This window comes from Mesocricetus auratus, unplaced genomic scaffold, assembly GCF_017639785.1.
Source record: "Mesocricetus auratus isolate SY011 unplaced genomic scaffold, BCM_Maur_2.0 Super-Scaffold_4256, whole genome shotgun sequence".
NCBI lineage: Eukaryota > Metazoa > Chordata > Mammalia > Rodentia > Cricetidae > Mesocricetus > Mesocricetus auratus.
The window spans coordinates 8285936-8311418 of NW_024429182.1; the positions used below are offsets into that span (position 1 = coordinate 8285936).

Consider the following 25483-nt stretch of genomic DNA (forward strand, 5'->3'; position numbering starts at 1 on the left):
TCTTCCAGCAGATCTGAGTTTGATTCTTAGCATCTGTGTTAGGTGGTTCATAACTGCCTTTGACTCTAGTTCTAGGTTATCTGATACCTCTGCTTGTCTGCAGACACCCTCGTGTGTATGCGTAATCACCCACAGGCACACTCATTAGGAGAGACGTGCACACATGTCTCTTGAAAAGCAGAGAGAGTGTGGTAACTACTATGAAGAAAACTTGATCAGGTTATGGAAGTGGGAGGATGGGAGAGGAGGATCATGGGATTTGTGAGACCAGACAGCAGTTGAACTAGAACTTGAAGGGTCGATACGGTGTGAGTTGTGGGAATGGGGGAGGAGTAGGGAGGGGCTCCAGGTAGGAGGGTTAACAGGAAGAAAACCAGGGAGGCAGACAGCTTCTTAGAGTAGTGTAGCAGTTTCCCTGGCAAAGTCCTGGGGAAGGGAAAGCAGCAGTGAGTAAAGGCGGGGCTGAGGGTTCCTCCAATGCACGTGGCAGAACCATGGACAATAAAAATGCTGTGAGAGGTTAGACCAATGGTCACCACCCCTTTGCTCTGTGGCAGTTTTTTCCCCCCCCTGGGCCAACAGGCAGGTTACAGAGCAGGGAGTGTAAACTGCCAGGCTTTCATTTCCTTATCTCTTACTTTCAAGGTACTAGACTGAGCTACAACCTTCATCCCAGGTCCAGAGTCCCAAGTGAGAATGTGATTGCTGTGAATCCCTTTGTCTCCCTCTCGTGCCCTCCCCCAACATCATGGGAACAAATACGTGATTAGGGTCTACCCCGAGGGGGCAGGCGGCCAGTGATGACTGTGGCCTGAGATCCGACCTCTGTGTGTAGCCTGTAGAAGTGCTCTCCACACGCGTTCTGAGCGGTGTGTGTCACGTCAGATGCTCCACGAGTGCGTATATTGTGATCTCAGTAAACAGTGAAGTGAGCTGGAGTAAAAACAGCCCTCAGACTCTACCAGCATGTTCACTTAGAACGTGCAGGACTGTAATGTTAGCAACAGGCACACATAGTTGCACAGCAGACTTACAGAAGGTCTCACCTTGCAAAGCGGTGAAAGCTCGACCCGCTGACAGACCCTCTGTTTCCCTCCTCCCTGCTCCTGTAATCCACAGTTATACTTCGGGCTCCAGGAGTCTGACTGCTTCAGGTGCTCATGTGACCAGAGTCATGAGTTTGCCAGTTGTGACTAGATTGGGGACCTAAGTGTCCTCAGGGCTCCGAGGCATGTGACAGGAGCTGGCGGGTGATAAGGGCTTCCCCTCTCTCTCCCTCTTGCTCACCCCCCCTCTTTCCCTCTTCCATTCGCTCTCCTCCCCTTCCCCCCTCTTCCTAACACATCTACTTTATCTGTGACCCCTCACCTCTAAGAGTGGCCCAGGGCAGAATGATCTGAGCCTCAGGGCACCTCCAGTTAAAAGTGAAAGTCCTGGTTCAGGCTGTGTGTACAGCCATCTGTCTGTCTGTCTGTCTGTCTGTCTGGGTTTGTTTCTCCAGCCCAGTCGTAGGCTGTCCTACCTGTCGAGAGCACTCTTGAAGCTAAGCCAACCCAAGTTTTTCTTGCTGTTGTCATTGTCAGTCCTTGGTGCTGGTCACGAGAAGCTTTTTCCTTTTACCACAAACCTGGTTTTCCTGCGAGCCATTGGATCCTAGATGCTTCTGCCTCTGATCTTAGATGTGGCCTCCATGCTCTTCGGGAGCGATAGTAAGGCTGACCAGTGATGGGCTGGCGCAGGGTTACTCAGCCCTGCAGGAGTTACTGAAATATCTTTGTTGAAGGCTTTCTTTCAGGAAGAAGGCTGAGGCTCAAACCCTAGGAAGATGCATCATTTAGTGAGAGAGAGAGACAGAGAGACAGAGAGAGAGAGAGAGAGAGAGAGAGAGAGAGAGAGAGGAGAGAGAGAGGTAGGTAGGTATGCCTGAGAATGCAGGTACCCCCAGAGCCCAGAGGCATCAGACCACTGGAGCTCAGGTTGCAAGTGGTCGTGGCTGTGAGCTGCCCAGTGTGAATGCTGGGAACCGAACTCAGGTCCTTTGCAAGGAGCAGCAAGCACCTGTAGCTGCTGAACCTTCTGTCTAGTCCCCGGACTTGAACCCTTGATTCTCAGTCCTCTTGGCTGGGATCTCCTCTGGACTGCTGTGACCACAGGGTGCAGCGCCACTCCCAGCTGTGTCCCTGACCCTTGCTGTCCTCCCATCCTCCCATCCTCCCATCCCCCCATCCTCCCATCCCCGCTACTGTTTGCTTCATCTTTCACTGGCTTTTTTCTTGCTGTACCTTAGCTGCCTGTCATGAATTTGTGGAGGAGGCTGAGCTGTGTTTGTTTGCCATTTGTGCCTGCTCAGGGGCTGATGCTGGACAAATGCAGAGGCAGGTGGCTCCCAGGTGGGCCTGAGGGACTGTCTGGTCAAGTGCTTGATGTCCGATTTGCCACTCAGCCCATCACTTAGTTGTCAGAGTTCAGCCTCAGCTCGCCTGCAGAAAGGGGACAGTGACGCGAGTCACAGGGCTGCTGTCAGCAAATGCTTAAAGCAGGTCTGCCCCTTAGGGTTCATTGTGTGAGCTGCCTCTTTGTCATTATCACCATTGAAGAAGCCAACATGAGTCCCCTTTGAGTCAAAAAATAAAGCTACAGTTACAGATGTGAACACAAATAAAAAATTTCCACATGGCGTAGGGAAGGGTTTAGCTAGCACCATCCAGAAGAAATTTGTGAGGCGTGAATAATTTTATATCTTTAGCCATACTATATACTTTAGCTTCACTACTATAAGGTAGTAGTGAAGTATTAATAAATTATTTACTCCAGTGTAGCAGAAGAATTTGTTTTCATATATCAGTATAATGGTTATAGGAACCATTTCACATATGGTAGCTTATATTTATGAAACACCTCAATTTGAATACACATTTTTGAGTATTTGGTCTGTACTTATCTTTCATTAAATTTGTAATTGACAAAATAGGCTCACATATCCAAGTTGTTCTATCCATACCTAGAGGCTTTCTAATAATTGAATCTTGAATATCTGCCTTTAATTCCAGCAGAGGGAGTTCCAGGACAGAGGCAGGTGGAACTCTGTGAGTTTGAGGCTAGCCTGGTCTACAGATGAGTTCCAGGACAACCAGGATCACACAGGGAAACCCTGTCTCTTAAAAAAAAATTACATTGCAATTGACTAAAGTGAGATAGAATTAAACACTTGCGTTTTTAGTCTACTTTTTTCCAAGTGCTTGGTAGCTGCACGGAGCCAGCAGCTGCTGCCGTTCACGATGTGAGCTGGTGTTAGTATGGAATGCATTTCTAGGTGAGAGAGACCTTTAAGACAGTAGGGTTAAGGAAGTCTTCCTTGATGAAGTACATTTGATTGGGTTGTGGGCAGTTAGACTTTGGATGTGAGGAGAGAGGTAGAGAGGGAAAGTGAGCGAGAGGGAGCGTGAGACAGACAGAGACATTCATAAAAATCATACCACGGGCACATTTAGGTCAAGGCCATCTGTCAGTCATTCATTCCTGTTTGTAACCTTGACTCCCATAGGCAGGAAGTTTTTTGTTTGAGCTCTTATAGCCCAGACTAGTTTTGTTTTGTTTTTGTTTTTTTTTTTTTGGTTTTTCGAGACAAGGTTTCTCTGTGGCTTTGGAGGCTGTCCTGGAACTCGCTTTGTAGACCAGGCTGGCCTTGAACTCACAGATCAGCCTGCCTCTGCCTCCTGAATGCTGGGATTAAAGGCATGCGCCACCAACGCCCGGCTGCCCAGACTAGTCTTAAACTTGGTGTTGTAGTGGAGGGTAACTTTGAACTCCTGATCCTCCTGCGTGCATGGATTACAGGATGCCACCTTGCATGTCTGGCTGAGCTGAGGGTTTTGTTAGCTGGAATCAGTAAGGATCTTGGAACAAGAAAAAGTGACGTGACTAGTATGAGTATGGATTGGAGGTGGAAGACACAGTTGGGAAACCTGTTGCTATGGAATCCCAGAAGCTGTGTAGAGACTGTTCTTGGCCTTAGAGAACAAAGATTGGGAGGAGAAGCAGCAGGGCATGCTGTAAGTGGGAGCCCCACGGCAACGGAGACAGCAACAGCCAGAGCTGGTTCCTCGCTTTGGTCCAGTTGGGGTGACTCCGTTAAGTGGGGCTCTGGGTCCTTGCCAGGACTTGGAGAACAGGGAGGAAGGGTTGCTTTGTGTGTGACTTGTTTAGCGGCTTCCTCAGCAATAGAGGCTCTGTTCTCTGTGACTCTTGATCCTGATTGTTTCATTTTGGCCTGATTCAAGGTTGGTGGAATTCCTCCTCGGGGTGGAGAAGGGAGACGCGAAGGCCAGTCTTGAATTCTGTCCTTTGTGTACTTTCCAAAATACAAATACACCCACACACTGTTCCCTAGTGGAGTTGAAACAGACGAACCCCTAATGCGCGATTATGCAAGGATTTGGCACTTTGGTGGCCGGCCTCTCTCCGTCCTCTGTCGATTTAAGGCTTCTTTCTCTTCCCTCCAGAACAAGGCCCAGGGAACTTTGGCAGTGGTGGTCTGGATGCTTCTGTGTACTGTCTCAGGCGGACACTGGGATTCCCAGGCATCCCAGGACAGTCAGTGGATGGGGCCAGAGGGCTTGCTTTCAGAGAGCCTCATTCTTCATTGAAAGGCCCGAGTTCTGCTCTTCTTCTTGGCTTAGTCAGAAGGTCACATTTTGTCAAGGTGGATCTGCTCATGTGAGCATTTGGCAGTGCGTGGTTCTCCTGGAAGATATGAATCAGATTTTCTTGAACTGTGTTTTTTTCCATGCCTGTTGAAGCCAACCTCCTGTTTTGTTTTGTTCCTTAAATCTAATCCCGGGGCAGGGTAGTGATTTTACCCACTTAATTTATTCATCCAGCGCCTGTGGTGGTTAATGCATGGTGGAGCTTGAGGGGCCTGGCGTGTGAAGTCTTACTGAATCTCTTCCCTGTAGGACAGAGGTCCTGGCTGGCGAGGGACTCAACCGGGGCTCTTCCTCTACGGTGCCACCTTTCGAGCTAGCAGAGGGAGAAAGAATGTTATTTTTAACTCTTGACCCAGCCATCCCTTCCTATCATGTGACTGCCTGGTAGCAGTGGGGCCTGGGAGATGGAGTTCTAGGTGGGCAGCCATTGTCCAGGAACCCCTCTACTCTGTCAGGACTGTCAGTCTTTGGTAGCTATATGTTCTCCTCACACTGACACTGTTCCATTTATGAGAGAAGTGCTAAAGCCAAGGCATTAATTACTTTAGTGTTTGGGCGTAAGGAGCGTATGTCTCTGTTCACAGTAACAAGTGGTGTTCTCTGTGTATAGACGTCCAAACATTCAGTTTCAGTTCTGTTGAGAACTTAGTGTGTTTGAGGCATGTTCCAGGTCCGTGGCTTATAGGAGTGCAGGATCAGGGACGAGGAAGGCGCGTCCCTGTGGACCCGATGACTTCAGTCTTGGCATTTGGACATCAGTTGTCCTGTTCCGTGTGCATGAGGCCGTGTGGCAGCTTTCTGAAAACTCGGCACTAGTTACCACCCTGTCCTCGCCTTAGTGTTTCTCCAGAACTTGTGGGATAGAGCCCGACCCTTTAGAGTGATGTTTGGGCCTGTGACTATGTCTTCATATTGTTCCCAGAGTTCTCTGCTCTGTCTCTATGGGGCTCTGACCCTGTCTTCTTATTGTTCCCAGAATTCCCTGTCCTGCCTTGGCTGGAAGCCCCAGACAACTGTCCATTGCTTCTGGCCTTCTCTAGCTCTGTCCTCTGGGTTGTCCTCTCCCTCCTTCTCCTCACCTGTCCATGGGGGCCCAGGTTAACTCTGAGTGTGGCCTAGCAACCGTGGAGCTAGAACAAGCTTTGTACTGTGGCTTTGGCATCCCCCATGTGGCTTCAGCTCGTGTGTCTTGGCATGCCTATCACATCTGGCCTGATTGCCAACTCTGAGGAAGCCTGATTAGGTTCCCTGAGTCTGGCTCTCTGCCTGATGCCGAGGAGGGAGTGCTGCCCCTTGTCAGTCCTGAGTACCAGCTCGTAAAGTACTGTGCCAACCCTGTAGTGTGGCATCGTCTTCTCCCCATTTCACAGGTGAGCAAGTTGAGCTCAAGGTTTACCCAGCTCATAAGCTGAGTTCCAGGCTCGGCCATAGGCCTGAGTTGTTGATTGTGTGGTTAGTGAAGGCTGAGGACTCAGGGTGCATACTTTGTATTCCTTGTTCCTTCTGAGTTTGTAATCCTTTTGATATTATACATAGTATTACAAATTGCTTGACAGTGCAGCAAGGATGAGGGCTTTTAAGAGTAAGGCCCAAGTTCAAATCTTCCCTCTACCATTTGTCGTGGTGGTCCCTTGGGTGGGAGGGAGGAGTTGACTTGTGCGGCCTCAGTTTTGTTTTTCCATCCGTAGCTGGGGGAGGTGTTACTTCCGGAGCTGCTGTGGTATTAGAATTGGAGGCAGCTAATGCAGTCATTGGCAGCAAATAGGAACTGAGCCAGATACCTCGGCCAGTGTGTTTTGTCACCGTCATCTGAGACGCACAGATGTGGGGGGCCTGTACCTGGAGCTGGTAGGGAAGCAGCATGTCAGAGGCTAGGAGCTGGAGTCTGAGAGGTGACTCAGGTTCTTCTCGCAGTTCGTAGGTGCGCTTTATGTATCCCGTTTGAGTTAGACGCCAGCATTTAGAAATGGGAGGTTTCTCAGGAACACACGCATTTCTAGCCTTCCCGAATACCGAAGGCTGGCATCATGCAGCCTGCAGCCCAGCATGGCAGCAGTGAGACTGAGGAACAGCGGCTCCCTGTGGAAGATGCCCCTTGTCCTGCCTACTGGCCTCCTGCCTGCGCTGTAAGCACTGGGTGTGAAACCTCAGCTAGGAGAAATCCCTGCAGCTCTTTTCCTGTCTCCTGTCACTGCTATGACAAGTCAGGCAGCAGATGTGTTTCCTCGCAGAGGTCTCCTGATCTGTAGCAGACCAGCCGGGCCGTGTTACTTCTGGCTTCAGGGAGGATCTTCTTTTTTGGTTTTTAGCTTCTCTGGTGACCTTTGTTTCCTGGCTCACAGCTTCTTCCTCCATTTTGTAGAGAGGGGTGAGGCTCTCTGGGCAGAGGGAGAAAGTCTCTTCATTTATTCTGCACATGTTGGTTAGGGACCCTCCTCATGGCACCTGTTCTGTGTACAGGGAGAGTTGTAACAACTCTGACCTTGAGGGACACTCCAGGGGAGGCGTGAAGGGCCAATGCAGCATAAGTGTAAAGCGTCCCCTGAGAACAAGCTACTTCTGTGTAGAGTGTTCATCGTGACAGGGTGCTGTGTTTGGTAGTTCAGTGACTGGGTGCTGTGTTTGGTAGTTCAGTGACTGGGTGCTGTGTTTGGTAGTTCTGTGACTGGGTGCTGTGTTTGGTAGTTCTGTGACTGGGTGACTGTGTTGGTTGATAGTTCAGTGACTGGGTGCTGTGTTGTTTGGTAGTTCGGTGACTGGGTGCTGTGTTGTTTGTAGTTCAGGCAGTCTTCCCATGGAGATGACATTCAACCTAAACGTACTGATGAGAAGGCACTGGTTGGGGTGGGTTGGGGAGCTCGGGACAGCAGGGCTTGGTGAGGTAGTCACCTGGGGACTGGGCCAGGAATCACATTTGATCTTAAATGTGACAGGCAGTCATTAGAGAGTTTGAAGGAAAGTGTGATAAGATGTGTTAACATTAAAAATGCACCTGTCTGAAGCGTGGGTTTGGGGGCAGTGGTCATGCGGGAGTGAGGCTTGGGCCTGAGTCCTCCTCTGAGAAATACAGAGAAGCGGGAAATTCCAGGGGCGGGGAAGCCAGCAGCTATGTCTACTTCTTTGCGTCTATTCCTTTGCCTGCTCTGGGAAGAATGTCCCTGGGCTTTGCCAGCTCCATGACTCGGGAAGAGCACAGGCCAGGCCTCTGTCTGGCTTCTTGAGTCTTCAGTGTGAGGTAATGCCTCTGCCAGCCCCTCTCGCGGTGTGCTTCTGGCTGGTTGACCACTTAGGTCATGTCTGGTGCTTGCCCCAGGCCTTGTCTGGGGCCCAGGCTAGACACGGTCATCTGCTGGAGAAATCTGTCGGCTGCCTTTCTGGGGGGGCACATTGGAGACCCGTGTCTCTGAGAGAGATCTGGAGTCGTCAGCATTGTCAGGGCAGGAGGACCACTTCCAGGGAACCATGTTGTCTGTTGAGAGCATCCTTACTGACAGGGTGTTTTATTTCTGCCAGCTTTGTTGCCCTGGTTCCTCACCCGCTTTCTCAGGAAGATGGGTCAGCAGTCTCTTCTATGCACAGGCACCACGTCCAGGATTTTGCCTAGGCTAACCCGTTATCCTGTCTGTCCTTCCCAGCAGGCGTAGGAGAGATGTTGGTTTTATCTTCTTCAGCTCCTCTTTATCCTTAACATTTTTTAAAATTTATCTTGAGACAGGTTTTTTTTTTTAATTAAAAATTTTTATTAAGATGCCTCAGCTGTCCTTGGACTTGCTCTGTAGTCTAGGCAGGTCTTGAACTTAAGATCTTCCTGCCTCGACGCCCTGAGCAGCTGCTGTAGGCCTGTGCTCCCTTGCCTTTCTTTTAAGTCTGGTACCCAGCAGTCACAAGGTTAGCCAGCAGGGGTCTGCCATTCATAATGACTGTGGCCATGTCTTCCTGTCTCTGTGGGTCCAGTGACTGTCCTCACGTTTTGTTTGCTGGGTCTGGTGGTGGGAATGGCATGCTGAGTGAGCTGCAGAGCTTGGGCCAGGGCTGCGGGCGTGGCCTGCAGCTCTTGTTTCATATCTCACAGCAGGCGGGCATCTCCCCGAGATTCCCAGGTGAGAGGGTAGACAGCAGGGGCGGAGCATGGGTAATTTTCCCCTCAATTGCACCGACTGTCTCCAAATGCCCCACTCTCTACCCTAGGTTCCTTCCCTCCCTCTCCGGTCTCTCCATTCATGTAACCCTGACTGCTTCTTGGCTCATGGTTCCCCTGCCTCAGCCTCCTCAGTGCTGACGTTGCAAGAGTGTGCTGCCATGTCTAACACTGTTTACCTTGCTGAGTCCCTTGGCATGGGGAAACCAGCTGAATGGTGGGAGGAGACTTAGTTCTGGACTCAGGCAGAGCTGGCCTTGGATCCTGGTCCACTCACTACCAGCCCGGCAGAGGGCAAGCTACTTACAGATTTTCTTTTTGCCGGAGCCTCTTGGATTGGAGGAAGCGCTTCCTCTGATTGCCTGACAGGAAGAGCTGGGTCTGTGTGGGAGACTGATGCCACCAGGGAGGGGACACAGACAGGATGTTCAGAAAGAAACCAGTGTCTAATGAGAGACTTGTCAAAACAGAAATGCAGTTCCACTTTCAGAAAAATAACAGATGCCCAAATGTCAGAGGCGAGGGAGGGAAGGGAGAAAACTATCCGTGTTTATAAGATCTTACTGAGGAAAAGTGTTGTGAGCCATTTCTCTGCACTTGCTTTGTTATCCCAATGGGCTTTGGAGCAAAACGGCATTGGCTCTGTAGCCTTTAATTAGTCTTTCACAGCATGTGCAAACTTTCTGCTGTGTTGCTTTTGAGGCAGGAGCTTGCTGTGTAACTCAGGCTGGAATCGAACTTGAGATCCTCTTGCCTGATATTGGGATTGTAGGTGTGTGCCACCATGCCTGGCTAGTTTTTAAAAAGATGTTGATTTTCTGCCTGTACCTTTGGCTCCATGCGGGAAGATTCCATGAACCCTCCAACCTCTGTAGTACCCGTAGGCTTTAGCGCAGACAACCTCTGTAGTACCCGTAGGCTTTAGTGCAGACAACCTCTGTAGTACCCGTAGGCTTTAGAGCAGACATGACCAATCAAAGTCCAACTTTCACGTTTGTTCCCCCAGAGTGAATACATTGCACCCTGCGACTGCCGGAGGGCTTTTGTCTCTGGATTCGATGGCTCTGCAGGTGAGTCACTGAATTCTTGTTTTCACTTTGTCTTTGTCTTTGTTCCTCTCTCAAAGAAACTGAACTGTGTTTCAGCCTATGCTGTAGAACCAAAGCTAGAATGCTAACTGGACCTTCCCCAACTGAGCATGTGCAGTATGGTGTGGGTTCCAGTTTCCCTGGCTCATCAATGTCACCCTTCAGCTGTCCTTTCCTGTGTCTTCGCTGTTTCAGACGACCTTCTATGACAAGAAGCAGCCTTGAGCTTGTTTATGGCGTACACAGAGAGTAGTAGTGATTAAACTGAACTTGGCTGCCTTAGGTAGTGCCCCCGACAGGAAGTGTGAACTTACTAGCTCCCTGGCCCTGTGAAGTTCTGAGTACTTCACCGTTGGAATCTCTGTTTTCAGTGGAGTTAGATAACAGTGGATAATGTTGAGTTCCCTTGGTGTTAGGCCCCGACTTTTCCAAAGCTGTTTGACCCTTGACTTTTTGGGTGGTCTCCCCCCTGGGCTCCTATCCCTTGAGAGAACTAAATGAGGAGGGAGTCCCTCTCAACTTGCGGTTCACCTCTGCTTCCTTTGGCTTAAGTGCTGGTGTTGGTTGGCACATTTGGGTTGGTTTTGGCCGTCGCCTCTCCTGGAAGCTGCAAGGCCTGCCAGGTCTGTGGGAACGACGGATGAGTAGAGGCGGGAGGCGTGGACTTCCTCTGTGCCTGCCGAGTCACCGTGGACCTGGATGGTCCGGGTGGCTGCTTCTGCGGGAGGTGGAGCAGCTCTTGGCGGTGTCTGTTGGAGCAGAAGAACCTTTCCCACCCGGCGTGTTGGTTATGGGATTGGGCTGCATGGTCCCCTGCCCCAGCCTTAACCCGGTTGCACTCGTGCAGAGACTGGCCTCCTGGTAGTCTGGGCCTCACGAGTGTCTCCTGCAGAGCCTGACCCGCAGCTGCTGTGGACCATTCTCTCCCTGGAGGTGGCCTTGGAGTCCAGGACCCCTCTACCCCAGCGAGAGCAGGAGCTCCTCACCTCCCTGGCTACCCCTGCCATGTTGTGTGCAGACCCTGAGGTCAGAAACCTTTGTTTTTCCACGTCTTTGTTCCAGGCACAGCCATCATCACGGAAGAACATGCAGCCATGTGGACCGACGGGCGCTACTTTCTCCAAGCCGCCAAGCAGATGGACAACAACTGGACTCTCATGAAGATGGGTGGGTAGCAGCGTGAGCCAACCTACCTTCTGTCATTGGCCTGGTCTGGCCGGCATGGGATGCCTCAGGCATCTAGGGTCTTATGTTTTTCCTGATGTTTTTTGATCCTTTGAAAAGCCAAGGACAACCACTAAGTGGTATAGCTGTGTGTACACACTCACTTTTGGAGGATCCCAGGTTCATTTTGCTGGTAGAAAGCTGACTTTGGGCTCTCCAGCCTGTAGCCGTCAGGTCTGGTAGCACTGTGGGGTCTGCTAACATGGAAACAGGTCAGCTGCATGGCGTGGGTAGCTCTTACCCTTCTGCGCTGTCCCGTTTGTTCCTACCTTCCCTCAGGTGTGCCGCTGAGTGGGGAGGCTCTGGAGGATTCTTCACTGCCCATGAGTGACTCAGCCCCAAGGTTTTGCCAAAGATCTGTCTGCTAGGAAATGATGTGACTTCATCCTACAGAAGTTATACCAGGAGTTCCAAGAAAAACTTTGTTAGTAAAGTGGCTTATTTAGTGGTTTGTTAAAAAAAAAAAGAAAGAATCAAATAGCAAAATAAAACTTCATGCCAGCCTATCGTTTTTAAGAACTGTGAGTCATAGGTTTTATAAACCCTTGGGCTTCTGTCTGTCATACGCCAGCAGAGAGGATCGTCAGAATGCACAAGCTTTTACTCTGAATAGGCGAGTGTGGAGCCAGGATGCTGACCGTTTATCAGAAATCTCATTGGCTTAAAAGCTATATCCCAAAGATATGCCTGATGAAAGAAAACTGGCGTACTGAATGATTGTAGTTCTTTTCGGAGGCTGTCTAGTTCCTTACCATAGTGTTGTAGAAGCGAGAGGCTGTCCACTGTTGTGTTTGGGAGGCCTAGGGCTCCTGTGTGTATCTCTTTTGGAATCCTCAGAAAGAATTCTTTGTGGCCAAGGCTTGGACTCAGTCCTTTCATCAAGAGGGTGTCGTGGGCAGGGCAGGGGGCTTTGCTCTGTGATCTGGGCCTTGTAGGTAAAGAGGGAACTTAGCAATTCTGTCCTCCTAGGACTGAAGGACACACCAACTCAGGAGGACTGGCTGGTGAGTGTGCTTCCAGAAGGATCCAGGGTCGGTGTCGACCCACTCATCATTCCCACAGGTGAGAGACTTGGTCCCTTCCAACCTTCTAGATTTTGTGGCGATATTTTGTTTGTGCTTTCACAAATAAAGCTTGCCTGAAGATCTCTCTAGTGTCTGGTTCCTTTACTTTACTGACCATTCAGCGTATCTGACTTGGGGTTTTTATTATTCGTGCTATAAGACTTCTTCTTTTTTTTTTTTTTTTTGGTTCTTATGAGACAGGGTTTCTCTGTATTGTTTTGGAGGCTGTTGGTCCAGCCCAACCTCGAACTCACAGAGATCTGCCTGCCTCTGCCTCCTGAGTGCTGGGATTAAAGGCGTGCGCGACCGCCTGGCTTTTTTTTTTTTTTTTTTTTTTTTGGCTATAGGACTCCTTTGTGTCCTCCTTGTTTGTTACTTGGATCTTGGGCATTTGGGACTCAGTGAGACTTGAGATCACATTCAAGGCTCAGCTGTGAGACACTTAGGAGACAGAGGCGGGGCAGCCGTGGCAGTGAAGCTCTTCATTCTGCGTACCTGGCACTGAGGGATGCAGAGCCTGGCCAAGGCCCTGCTGTTTGCCTTAGAAACTGGTGTTTGTTTCATGGCTGGCCATGTGTTTTCCCTCAGATTACTGGAAGAAGATGGCCAAGGTACTTCGAAGTGCTGGTCACCACCTCGTACCTGTGAAGGAGAACCTTGTGGACAAAATCTGGACAGACCGGCCAGAGCGCCCCTGCAAGCCCCTCCTCACATTGGGCCTGGATTATACAGGTCAGAGCGATGCCTGTGACCCTGGGTCCCCTGGCTTGTCGAGCCATCTTGTCAAAGGTCGTAGTAAAGACCCCGCTGTATGGAGTTGGTAGGTCACATTGTATGTAGTCTTGTCTCCAGCACAGGCCTTTGACGCGACCACAGGGTTGTGCCTCGCCCGGAGGAGCGGCCGTTGGGCGCGGCTGGGGCTGTGCTGCCCATGTCCTTGCCACTTGCTTTGGCTTAGTCTGTTTCTGCATCGCTCCTCTGGGCATCTTTGTGGGAACCGGCGGGAAGACCGCAGCTTCTCCATGGACGCCAACTGCCTGCCACTCTTCTGGGTCTGTACTGGGAGGGAGCAGCATGTAGTGACGCTGGCTTCATTTCCTCCATGTTGACATCTGTAGGGGTGCCTTCGCAGCGTCACTGTCTTGTGCCTTATGCTGTGGACACTCATGCGGTTGTTCCCTTGGCCCGTGACAGGGGAGGTGTTGTATGTCCTGTGAACCTTTGTAGGAGAATGAGGTGTGGGTTAATGAAGACAGCGGAGGGCGGAGGAGAAGACAGGGCGGGGCCTCAGGGGAGGGTGGGTAGGGGAACATCCGGAATGTAGGTAGATTGCCAGGGGGTCCTGGGAATAAAGTATCACAGCCCAGACACTGGGCCAAGTTTTAACCAGCATTCCCGGGCTGACTTGCAAAGCAGCATTGGAGTAGCCAGGCGGTGGTGTCGCACGCCTTTAATCCCAGCACTCGGGAGGCAGAGGCAGGCGGATCTCTGTGAGTTCGAGGCCAGGCTGGACCGACAGCGTCCAAAACAATACAGAGAAACCCTGTCTCGGAAAAAACAAAAAAACAAAACAAAACAAAGCAGCATTGGTGTGGACAACCCCAGGCTTGCTCTCCGTGTGACACCCTCACTGGGTGTGGTTTACTGGGGAGGGCGGGTACAGGGAGTGGCTCACGGTCAGCCTGACATTTTCCATCAGCTGGGTTGAAATTGTCTTTTAACTGTGACAGAGTCTCTGACCTATTCCTGTGGGAGAAGAGATCTCAGATATGGCTGCCCAAGCTTCTGTGTTGCGAACAGTTGCATACTTGCTGTGGGCAGGACACTGCTAGGTGCTAGGTATACCACAAAGGTGTCTGTGCTGTTCATAGGGAGCTGCTGATGAGTAAGTTACAGATGCTGCCATGCTGAGGTGCTTTCCTCCGGCGCCATATTGCATTCTGGGGAGTAGCAGGGAGGCCTTGGCCGTGCCTGACCCAGCAAGTGTAATTTCGAAGTGATATTCATGGTGAGTCAGGCTGCGGGGGACTCTCTGGTCTCAGCACCAAGTCTCAGGGTCCAAAAACTGTGAAGCATGTTTCCCAGATGAGACCGCTCTGCCGGAGAGATTCATACGTATCCCTGTAGCTCAGCCGGTGTAGGCAGTCACTCCAGCATTTAAATAGTAGTGCGCTTACTCACCGCTCTAACTGTGTGCATTGCCTTGTAGACTCTAAGTCCAAAGAGGTCAGGCACGGGGTCTGCTCGAGTCATCACGGCACTGAGCAGCAGGACCCCTGGCAGATAACTGCCTGGCAAGTCTAGACGCTTCACAGGCACCGTGGGACAAACACTGTACAGCAGTCAGGGCTCACGACAGTCAAGGGACTTTGCTGTCATTCCCCTTCCGTGGGGACTGAGTCTCTCTCACCTGCCCGTGTGCAGGCTGCGTGTTCGCTGTCGGGGAGGCGGTGCGGAAGTGTCGGACACCGGCCTTTGCACTTGGGCTCCGGCTTCACGGGGGTCACAGCTGGAGTCCAGCGTGTTTGTCTCTTGCAGGCATCTCCTGGAAGGAGAAGGTTGCAGACCTGCGGCTGAAGATGGCGGAGAGGAGCATCGCGTGGTTTGTGGTCACTGCCCTAGATGAGATTGCGTGTGAGTGCTCTGGTTTCAGCGCTTGCGCGCTACCTGATCTCTTCCTTGGACCTCAGGGAATCTGTGTGTTCGTGCCATTCAGCTTTCTGAATGGTGGGGGAATTTGTAACCGACAGCGTCTCCAAATGAGAGAGCAGATGCCAGGGAGCACAAAGGAGAAAGCGTCACAGTGACTTGGGCAGGGGATCGTGCCAGGGCAGTACACAGCCAGGGGCTCACGGCGAGTCGCCGTGTGTGAAGCCTGCCTCTGGCCCATCTCTTAGGGTTGTGGCTTCTCAGAGGAAGAATAGTGCTTCTGAGTGTTTCCTCTGCCGTTCTTCCTTCATGTTTATGTAGTTTTCTAATATTCACAGAAAGAACCTTCTAGTAAAGTTTTTACCTCAGGAAACTCAAGAACTGAAAATTCTTCTCAAGGCCCTTTCCCTTAATCTTCAGGGCTTCCCCTCCTCCTGTCCCCACTGAACAACAAAGTCTCTCATCTTCAGAATCTGAAGGGCTCTGACTGAAGTGCTCTCTCCTGTCTCGTTCTGACTGGATTCGATTCAGGGAAGCTTGGAAGAGGCCTCCGTGCCGTATCTTCCCCACTGGAGGAAGAAAAGCCCTGCCTCGTCAGTCAGTCAGTCAGATGTCAGAGATTGCTGTCACTGATTAAGCCAGGATCGGAGGAAACACACGCACACGCACATACATGCACACATATGCACACGCACGCGCACGCACACGTATTCCCCTTGAATTTAAGAGAAACACATCCCTGTTATGGAAACCTAAAAAGTACAGAGGAAGTAGAAGAAAACCCAAATCACTCACAGTCCTGTTACCAACGACAACCATTGTTGACATTTCTGTGTGTCTGTCATTCGGTCTGGTGTTCTAAATGTGTCAGTATGCTAGGAGTAAATAAATGGTAATTCTAAGCGTTAAAAACAAATTCCATCGCATGGTTGTATGACAGTCTGCTTAACAGTTTCCATATGGAGGGCCTTTGGGCTATTTCCAGTTTCTCTGTGCCTCCACCAAGATCATGGCTCATACACTTACATGTCTTAGTCTCTGATCATTTTTGTCTTTGCATTTCTGGTTAACTTTTAGGGATAGTGTTGCGAGCTATGGGTAAGTGTGTGGTAGGACTTTGGACCATCCATCCAGGCACACCTCAGCAGCTCTGGGAGCCTTTATTTAAGAAGGAACCTGAAGCCCGGTGTGGCAGTGTGCTGGGGAAGCAGGGGCAAGGGAGCCTCTGGGAGTTCGAGGCCAGCCTGGTGTATATAACAAGTCGAAGGCCAGCCTGGGCTACACAATGAGACCTTGTCTCCAAAAAATAAAAAATAATAAAAAGGAGTCTGCCTGAGAGGTTAAAAAATGTTGCCTTTCAACATTTGCTTTGAGAAATGATTATTTTAGAACAGAGGTGACAACTTTTTGTACTTGGCCCTTTTGCTCTCTTATCTTTCCAAGAGCGAGCATTGTTGCTGGTCAAGAGCGAGCATTGTTGCTGGCAGCCGGGTCTAGAGCTCCGCTGTGTGCCTGTCCATGGGCTTCTCAAGCACTCTGTGACCTCAGTGGACTCTGGCCCCTGGCTTGAGGCAGGCCCTCCACCCAGCCTGGTAACCACAAGCTCGTAACTCAGTGCTTTCCTTCTGCCCCTTCGAGAGGCTCGGCATCCATACGGCTCTGTGGAGGCCTTGTGTCTGTCCATTGCTCTATCTCCCGTGGGCTCCCCATTTCAGTTTTCTGTTGTAGGTCGTTTGCCTTGGAGTAGAGAGAATGCTGTATCCTCCTTATATTTGGGGTGTATGCCAGAGTTTGTATGCAGCAGACCTTAGCTTGGCAGGTCCCCACAGCTGGGTTAGCTGTTTCAACTCTTGAGGGACTCTGCTCACTGTTTGTTTTGAGCCTGCTCCCTCCCCTGGCTTGCAGTATGGCCAACTAGGAACAGCTCTGGTGCCATCAGGTGGCAGGCTCCAGCAGTTGCGGCTCAGCCGTGGAACCCTGAGTAAGGTCCTGCACCTTTCCTGAGAGATGTGGTGGGTCCTTTGACAAGAGCTGAATTCTGAGTAGAAGCTCCCCCCCCACCCTCGTAAAGCTTGACCGGCTCGGCGGGCAGCCGGCAGAAACCATTTTTAAAAAGCGCTTTCCTTTCCAGGGCTGTTCAATCTCCGTGGCTCAGACGTGGAGCACAATCCGGTGTTTTTCTCCTACGCCATCATAGGACTAGAGGCCATCATGTGAGTTCACTCCCCCCGCCCCTCCAGCCCTGAGTGGCCCAGGCTTCCCTTTCTAGTCCGTCCCCTACTATTACGGTACTGTGATTGCTTTCTCTGGAACTTCCCCTCCGCTCCTGCCTGCCTGAACAGGTGTTTATTTTTATTGCTTTCTCTGGAACTTTCCCCTCTGTTCCTGCCTGCCTTAACAGGTGTTTATTTTTATTCTGCCTCGCTCTAACCCTCCAAACGTCCTGAAATCTGCAGCAGTGTTTATGGGAGCAGGAGACTGAGGAATAAGTAGATGAGACCATGGGCACATGAGGTTTTGTAAGGGGTCCCCATTGCACAATCTGGTCCAGGCCACGTCTGATCTCAGGTCCTCTGGAGGGTAGTGCAGGGGGAGCTGAGCACGCTCCGTGTGTTAAAGATCAGAGTGACATGGGGCCTGTACTGACTTGTATGTTTACCACCTCGGAGCATGGCTTCTGGGCTTCCTGTCATTGTCTTTCTACTGTATGGGGTTCTAGTTCTTTTCTCTTGTGATAAAACCCTGACCAAACTTTACTCAGGGAAGGGAAGGACTTACTTGACATAACACTTCCATGCCACGGTCCATTATTGAGGGAGCCAGGGCAGGAATTCAAGAGGGAGCTTGACTTGCTTAGCTGGCTTTCTTAGACTGCACAGGACCGCCTGCCCAGGGGGTGGTGCCGCCTGCCGTGGGCTGGGCTCTCCTGTGTCCATTGAAAACCTAGATAACCCCGGAGACTTCCCCAGCCAGTCTTTCTGGACAGTCCCTTACCTCAGATGCGCTTCTCAGATGGTGGAGACTCCCCCAGCCAGTCTTTCTGGACAGTCCCTCACCTCAGATGCACTTCTCAGATGGTGGTAGGCTGTGTGGGGGCGACAGCCCAAACTAAGTAGGCATGCTGGCACACATCTTTAATTCAAGTCCTCAGGAGGCAGAGGCAGGCAGATCTCTGAGTTTGAGGTCATCCTCATCTACATATTTCCAGGACAGCCCGGGCTACAAAGTGAGACCCTGTCCCAAAAAACCCACCTACCAACTAACTAACCAGCAGCAACATAACAGACAACATCAAAACCGTACTTACTTATTTTTTTACTTAATTGTTTGAAATAGTGGGTTTCCTTATAACGCTCAAAACGTTTATCATTGGACTTTGCTCATATTTGGGCACCCCGTTTATTGAATACAAACTGTGTTAGGTACTAGTATGAGTGTCAGGGTCTGGGTTGTACTTGGGAAGCTGAGCTCTCCTTCCCTGGAAGGGCTCAGGCATGCAAATGGGTACCAGCCCGTTAGGAGTGGATCTAAGTACATATGAAGAGCCTGGCTTAGACTCGTAACGGGGGATGGTTGGAGAAAACCATACTGACTCAGGAATGAAGGATAGATGAGCTGTCTTGGTGATGGTGGGGTGAGGAAGATACAGGGAGTGGTGTTCTCAGAGGCCGTGGTGGGAGAGCAGTGTCTGGGGTACCTGGAGTGTCTCAGGTGGCCCAGCTTTAATAAAGCAGGACTAGGAGATGAGCAGGAAGCATAGGAATGAAAGGTATGGGGCCAACTTAGGACAGTGGGAAGCTACTCAGTGACCTGTCCAGAAGGTACCACACCGCCATGAAATTAGATCATAAAACATCATAGTTGAAAGCTAGAATGAACTAGGCAGGAGTTTGGAGGCCGAGAGGCGGTGGTGGCCCCTGTCTGGGTGGTGACGGCCAATGCTGCAGACAGCGGGGCACATGTGACGGGGATGTGACTGGAGTCGGGGGTGCAGAGAAGGGACATCAAAGACAATGGGCCAGTTGCTGGCCTAGGGAGTTGGATGGACGATGACAGTGTTTACAAGGACAGGAAATGTGGTTGGGAGGGCAGCCTTGGGCAGGCAGTGGGCAAAGAGGAGGAGCTGTTTGGTTGTGAGTACCAGGAGACATGAGCCTTGTTTGTTTACCTACTCAATGCCCCCCTTTCTGTGCTCCACCCCTGGCCCTGTAGGCTCTTCATTGATGGGGACCGTATTGATGCCCCTGGTGTGAAACAGCACCTGCTCCTTGACTTGGGCCTGGAGGCAGAGTATAAAATCCGAGTTCTTCCGTACAAGTCCATCCTGAGTGAGCTCAAGACCCTGTGTTCTGACCTCTCCCCCAGGGAGAAAGTGTGGGTCAGTGACAAAGCCAGCTATGCCGTGAGCGAGGCCATCCCCAAGGTAAGTGACCTCACCCTGGCCCGTGTGGACATGGCTGGCCCCTGCCACTCTGATGTCATTTATAGCTGGAGGAGAGCCCTTGTGGACATGGCTGGCCCCTGCCACTCTGACGTCATTTATAGCTGGAGGAGAGGCCCTGGGCTGTGGTCTTTGGATGAGGCCAGAACTCGAGCCTAGAGTGGTGGCTGTTTAAACTCCTTATGTGCGTGTGCTCCAGGGTGTGGCGTGAAAGATGATCTCACACATTAGCTCTTGGGCTTATTTAAACATCTGTTTTAGCAGCAGTTGCTGTAACTGAGGAAAAGCTCTAAGTGGTGTCTGAGGCGGTGCTGCTGTGAAAATTCTTTCAGAATGAGGAAGGTGTACAGGTGGTTAGTGGCCAGGGTGAAGGCGGCCCAGGAACCTGAGTTTTGGGGTACGCTTCCCAGTGCAAACCTCTTCTTTCCCCCCATATTTTAGAGATTCTAGGCCCAGAGAGGCTGGGGAGTAGGGGGCTTGTCTTAAGGTCGCATGGCGGTGGCAGCTCTGCCCTTCACGGAGTCCTTGCTGGGCCAGGCTAAGCAGCCAGCACCTGTTCTTTCACTTTAGTTACAATCTGGGCAGGACTGGAACCCACATCCCTGAGCTGGTGTCTAGTGCCAGGCCCCAGCCCTTGGTAGGTAAGTGGGCTTCGGCAGGAGCCAAGATGTGGCTTGTCAGCATTCCTGTTATGGTGCTACTGTGTCTCTCTGTCCACTCAGTTACTCAGAGCTCAGTGTCTCGACCCGAGTAGGGATCACTCTCCCTTTCCATGTTTCCTGAGGGTGTGAGTGTGAGTGTGAGTGTGTGTACATGTGTTTGAGTGTGTGTGTGTGCGTGTGTGCATGTGTGTGAGTGTGTGAGTGTGTGTGCGTGTGTGTGTGTGTGTGTGTGTGAGTGAGTGTGTGTGAGTGAGGAGGGTGGTGTGGGGAGAATGTGCACAATTTGAGAAGCTCTGTGCAAGTGTCACGTATGCTGAGTGCCTTCCCAGTCACCCAGTCACCCAGGGCTGGGTTCCCCTTCAGGTGCTACGATGAGGCGGCAGCTGAGAGTGATCCCAGTGACAAGCAGAGAGAGAGCAGGAGTGCTTTAGCAGGTTCTCTGCCCCTCCCCACCAAGCTCCTTTTCCCAGCAAGAGAGCTGTTTTGGTTAGCTCTGAGAGGGCAGTGAACTCCAGGCTTGGAAAGCAATTCTCTGCTCTGACAGGGGGCCAGTGGCAAAGAGGAAGATGCCTCATTTGATGTGTTTAACTTACTTTGGGCGAGCTCAGGCTGCCTTGAACATGCTCAGGTTGGCAGCCTAAGTGGCAGGTCTCCAGGCTCCGGGGACAGCTCCTGGGTCCGACTGGGAGTTCTGCAAATGGTTTGCCCCAGAGTGTGTCTTTCTGGCTCTGGGCAAGCTCTTCTCTTCTTCCTGTGCCTTGCCCCAGGATCATCGCTGCTGCATGCCATATACACCCATCTGCATTGCCAAAGCCGTGAAGAACTCAGCTGAGTCGGAAGGCATGAGGCGGGCTCACGTGAGTAGAGCTGGTGTGGGAAATACAGGATGGAGGTGGCCAGCAGGGTCCTGCTCCCTCCTCACCCGCGTGGCCCCACGCCTGACACAGGTTCTGAATCTCACTGAGCCCAAGTCCTTCTGGTTTTCCAGGGTCAGTGGGAGAATGAAATAGACTGTTACGCTGGGCTGCAGGCCTGTAATCCTACCTGCTTGTGATACCATGGTGGGAGGGTTATGGATTTGAGGCCAGTATCAGGTAATACGGTGAAACCTGTCTCAAAAACCAAAACCATAAAATTGGATGTGTTAAATCCTCATGAAGTATAGCACAAAATGCAAAGAAAGGGGACCGAAGAAATGGCTAAGAGCACGGACTGCTCTTTTGGAGGACTCAGGATTGGTTCCCAGTGCCTGTCCTACAAGCCATATCAGGGTTAGCAGTCCCAGAGGACCCGACACCCTCTGTTCTACTCTGTGGGCAGGAGTCACACATGGTGTATAGCCATACGTGCAGGCAAGACAGCCATAAGTGTTAAACGCGCGCACACATGTACACACACACACACACACACACACACACACACACAGAGGGGGGGGGAGGGGGAGTGAAGGGACAGAGGGGGAAGGGGGGAGGGGGAGAGAGGCATTGGTGACGATAGTGTAGAGGGTGGTGAGGCTATGGTATAAGAGAAAGAAAAAGAAACAGATGTGTTAAGGCAGATGAGGCAAGACCTGAGGTTGGCAGAGACTGACCATAGCCCGTCGTCACTCCTGGCCCATTAGGGTGGAATTCACTGGTTAGAGGTTGTTGCCTGTGTGCTCAGGTCGGGCCACCCTGACTGTGCCCACTCCTGACTGACACTCCTCAGTTGATGAGTAGCTGGGCAGCCCCCTTCCTGTTCCAGCAATGAGAGGGGCTACGGGAACAACGGTCACAGGGTGAAAGCCTGAGTGCCACTGGGTTTTGGCTCTGGGGTGCAGTCCTGGCAGGGTGGTCACAGGACGGCCCTGAGTCTGATCGCCTGACTCTGTCGTTTGCACAGATCAAGGATGCCGTTGCCCTCTGCGAACTCTTCTGCTGGCTGGAGAAAGAGGTTGGTTCTTGTCCTTGCTGAGCGCGTGGCCATAGAGCACTCCGAGAAGTCAACACTCCTTGACACAACTGTGGCCTAAGGCTTTAGTTGGTTTTAGTTTCTCTTTGGCCCTGTGTTCTCTAACTTTGTGCATACATACATTGATAAAATTCTGTGAGAAAGGAAGAAATTCTGTCCCTGTGACTCCTCTGTGGTAGAGTGACAACTGAGTGGAGTTTCATTGGGGAAAGTGGCCAGCTAGTCACTGGGAGAAAGTGGCCTTCTGAACCACAGGCCAGCTAGTTATGCTGGGAGTACGCTGTTCTGTGTGTACATTTTGAACTTTAAGCCTTGAAACTTTTTATGTTAAATGACCCGCCCAACCATATCTGGAGCTGACAAAATGTTAGTTTCTTTGTGTAGCTATTAAACAATACTACTCTCCATTTAAATAACCAGGAACAACTAGAATTGGAAAAAGGGGATTAGACTAACTTCTTCTCCATACTTTCAGCCGCTCATCTTTGTAAACCGTGTTTGTTTTTCTTGTAGCATACAGATAGGCTTTTGTGTTTTGTTTGTTTTACTCTTAAGATCATGTAGTATGAGCATTGTCGGTATGCTTTGCTGTCTTAAGAAAAAAAATCCACATGGTGACTGCATAGCATCCAATGGCCAGGTTGTTATATTTATGTATTCATCTCGTTTTTTGGTTGTTATAACCTATAACATCTTTGCACTTACCCTTTTTATTCCTCTAGGATAATTGGTTTTAGAATAGGTGCTCAAGAGAAGCTTTTGAAATAGTAAACTCAGATGAATTATATTTGGGAGATTTGGGGATGTAGTGCTGTGACAAAGTAGCCCAGGGAGAAGTTAAGCAACTAGAAACCCTTCTACTTTGGACAGCTTTGCTGGGAGCCTCCCAAAGTTCCTTCCTTGCCAGAGAGGAGACACAATGTATCCTCAAGTGTGGGCCTTTGGGGTGTGGGAACTGCGGAAATGCCCCTCACATGGCTGAAGCCGGTGACTCCCTCATGAAGATTCAAAAGCATGCTTTCTTGTAGGTTCCCAAAGGTGTTGTAACTGAGATCTCAGCTGCTGACAAAGCGGAGGAATTTCGAAGGTAAGTGTTTGAAGTGTTTGAACCGAGTGTGGATTTTTTGGCCAGTGGAATGGTTCCCAACTCAGTCAGAGCCTTGAGCGACCCTGCTGTCTCTATTCTAGGCAACAGGCTGACTTTGTGGACCTGAGCTTCCCCACCATCTCCAGTACGGGACCCAACGGCGCCATCATTCACTACGCGTAAGGCATGCTGAGCAGAGCAGAGCAGCTTTCCCAGAGACGTCGTGCCCACGGCTGTGTCTGTGGAGACTGAAGCAGGGGAGGGGAGATCCCAGAGGTTTTGTTTCCTTAGTCTTCAAGGCTCTGCCTTTTAGGAATTTCCTCTTCCTTGTTTGTTGTTATTTTTGTTAACTCTATGGCTCAGGCTGCTCTGGGACCTACTGCACAGCCCAGGCTGACCTCCACCTCAGGTGATCCTGCCTCAGCCTCAGATGACGGGGATGAGCTACTGCACCTAAGCATGATTCCATTCCGAGGCTCAGACACTGTCCCTGGGACCCTCGTGTCTTGACTGAATTCTGGAGTTTTCTTTCCTGGTGGCAGCAGGCTTCTTGATGTTCTGGTCTGTCTGTGTGAGCACCATTGCCAACACCCAAAAGCACACTGCTAGTTGGGGGCCGGAGCGGGAGGGTAGCCTCTTGTGGGACACTGACTGGTCTTGAAGCCAGCATCCCAACCTCGCTTTTCTTCTTGTGAGAGTCCTTGGACCCGCAGGGCTGAGCGTGCTCTAACTCTGGGATGAGGGGCATTGTTGACTCGGGATCTGAGCCCTGCTGGTGAGGCAGGAAATGTAGTTAGGTGTGGACATGAGCTTACCCAGCTCAGGACTTTGGCTCCCTGCAGGACACTTGGTACCTGTCCTCTGTCTTCCATGTGCAGGACAGGGCCGGACACTCAGTCTGTCTCCGGGCTACAGTTGGCTTAGACTTGTCTCCCTTTTAAATGATTGCTTTTAGAGCTGTCAGTCTTGGAGCAGATTTCGAAGCTGTGTGGGAGACAGTGGCAGATGTGACTATTGCTCTCTCTCAGAGATGCTCCTGCCCAACATGCAGATACCAAAAGGATTTCTCTCTGACTCGATGGGGAATTTCATGGTGGAGCAATAAAAATTTCAAAGCCATTTGCTCCTCTTAGTGTTTCTTCATTGCAGGCTGTTAGAAGTCTGCTTAGAGGCTGGGACCATGTCTGATTACCTTGTTATTGCTGGAGAGGGATTGGTACCTGCAGAGCCTGCAGAGCGTGAACTTACAGTGCTGTCTTCCCATTGGACATTTCCCAGCACAGTGGTACCGTCCTAGAATATGGGATGGGGAAGGTGGGTCACTCTTCACAAAGAACCTCTGGATCTTTGAAGAGTTCTCCACCCAGTAGAAGTTTCCCCACCCACTCCTTTCTCTGCTGGGGAAGGTAGGGTCTCTTAGCACAGAGAGACTTGGGCAGGGTGCGGAGCCCAAGACTAGTGAGCCTATCATGGCCTTGACTGTTTGCTTCCCATCCCTGGAACCCAAGCTTAGACTGATTGCTTCTTCTGCTAGGTTTTTGTGTTGTCTGTTTGTTTGTTGTTTGAGGTAGCTCAGGCTTATCTTAATTTATAGTCCTCCTGCATCAGCCTTCTGACGATTGCAGCTGTACCGGGCTCTATTGACTGTTCTTGTAAAGTCATCTGTCAAGCACTTTTTGTTCTAGGCACAGCACAATTGTTCCTTCTTCTGTTGCTCTTTCTTAGTTGGGAAGCTAGGCTGTAGAGTCTGTGAATGATCTACAGAGCAAGTTCTAAGACAGCTAGGGCTACACAGGAACCCTGTGTCTTGAAACACACACACACACACACACACACACACACACACACACACACACACACACACACACACACACGCAGTATAAAACTATCTTACAGTATTTATACCCTCTCAGATTTACCAAGTGATTACATTTTTGGAATAACTATTTTTTTGATTGACTTTGTCAGGCCCGTCCCTGAGACGAATAGGACCCTGTCCCTGGATGAAGTGTACCTCATTGACTCCGGTGCTCAGTACAAGTAAGTAAACCATGACTGTTGGAGAACTTGAGACTGACTTCAAGGCCAAAGTCTGAGGAGGTGGACAAGCTGTGCTCTGGCTGAGCGCATCCAGCTGCTCATCCATCCCTCGATGGCCGCTGGTGGATGTTCTCTGTCTTGTTCTCTTTTTTGACCTCTCACTGAAAAAGCCCAGTTGTGGATGTTCCTATGAAGGATGATGGAACAGTGTAGTTCTTGGCTATAAATTGGTAAATTGTGAAATAAACAGCTGTGGGGAAGTGAGCCTTGGAACCCGTGTGAAGCTCTCTGTTCCATCCCAGAAAGCCATCTGCCAGCTCCGGCTTGTAGCTGCCACCTTGGGGCCTGAGGGCGGAAGGAAGGGTTGATTTTGGATGTACAGATGTGACATGAGGATCTGCTGCCTCACTCCTGAACTTGTCTTGCCACTTTAC

The 25483-nt window shown here is 50.8% G+C and overlaps 1 protein-coding gene across 4 annotated transcripts in view; it reads left to right on the plus strand.

Annotated features, from left to right (window-relative positions):
* Xpnpep1 (X-prolyl aminopeptidase 1) overlaps positions 1 to 25483 on the plus strand; it is a 49604-nt gene that overhangs the window by 14168 nt on the left and 9953 nt on the right. For all 4 annotated transcript variants that reach the window (XM_013115773.3, XM_005063469.4, XM_013115771.3 and 1 more), the window contains 12 exons: positions 9851 to 9914; positions 10995 to 11099; positions 12126 to 12218; positions 12809 to 12952; positions 14759 to 14854; positions 17001 to 17082; positions 19082 to 19292; positions 20740 to 20829; positions 21854 to 21904; positions 22951 to 23009; positions 23111 to 23188; positions 24978 to 25049. In XM_013115773.3, the coding sequence (XP_012971227.1) occupies positions 9851 to 9914; positions 10995 to 11099; positions 12126 to 12218; positions 12809 to 12952; positions 14759 to 14854; positions 17001 to 17082; positions 19082 to 19292; positions 20740 to 20829; positions 21854 to 21904; positions 22951 to 23009; positions 23111 to 23188; positions 24978 to 25049 (1145 nt within the window). The remainder of the gene's footprint in view (positions 1 to 9850; positions 9915 to 10994; positions 11100 to 12125; positions 12219 to 12808; positions 12953 to 14758; positions 14855 to 17000; positions 17083 to 19081; positions 19293 to 20739; positions 20830 to 21853; positions 21905 to 22950; positions 23010 to 23110; positions 23189 to 24977; positions 25050 to 25483) is intronic.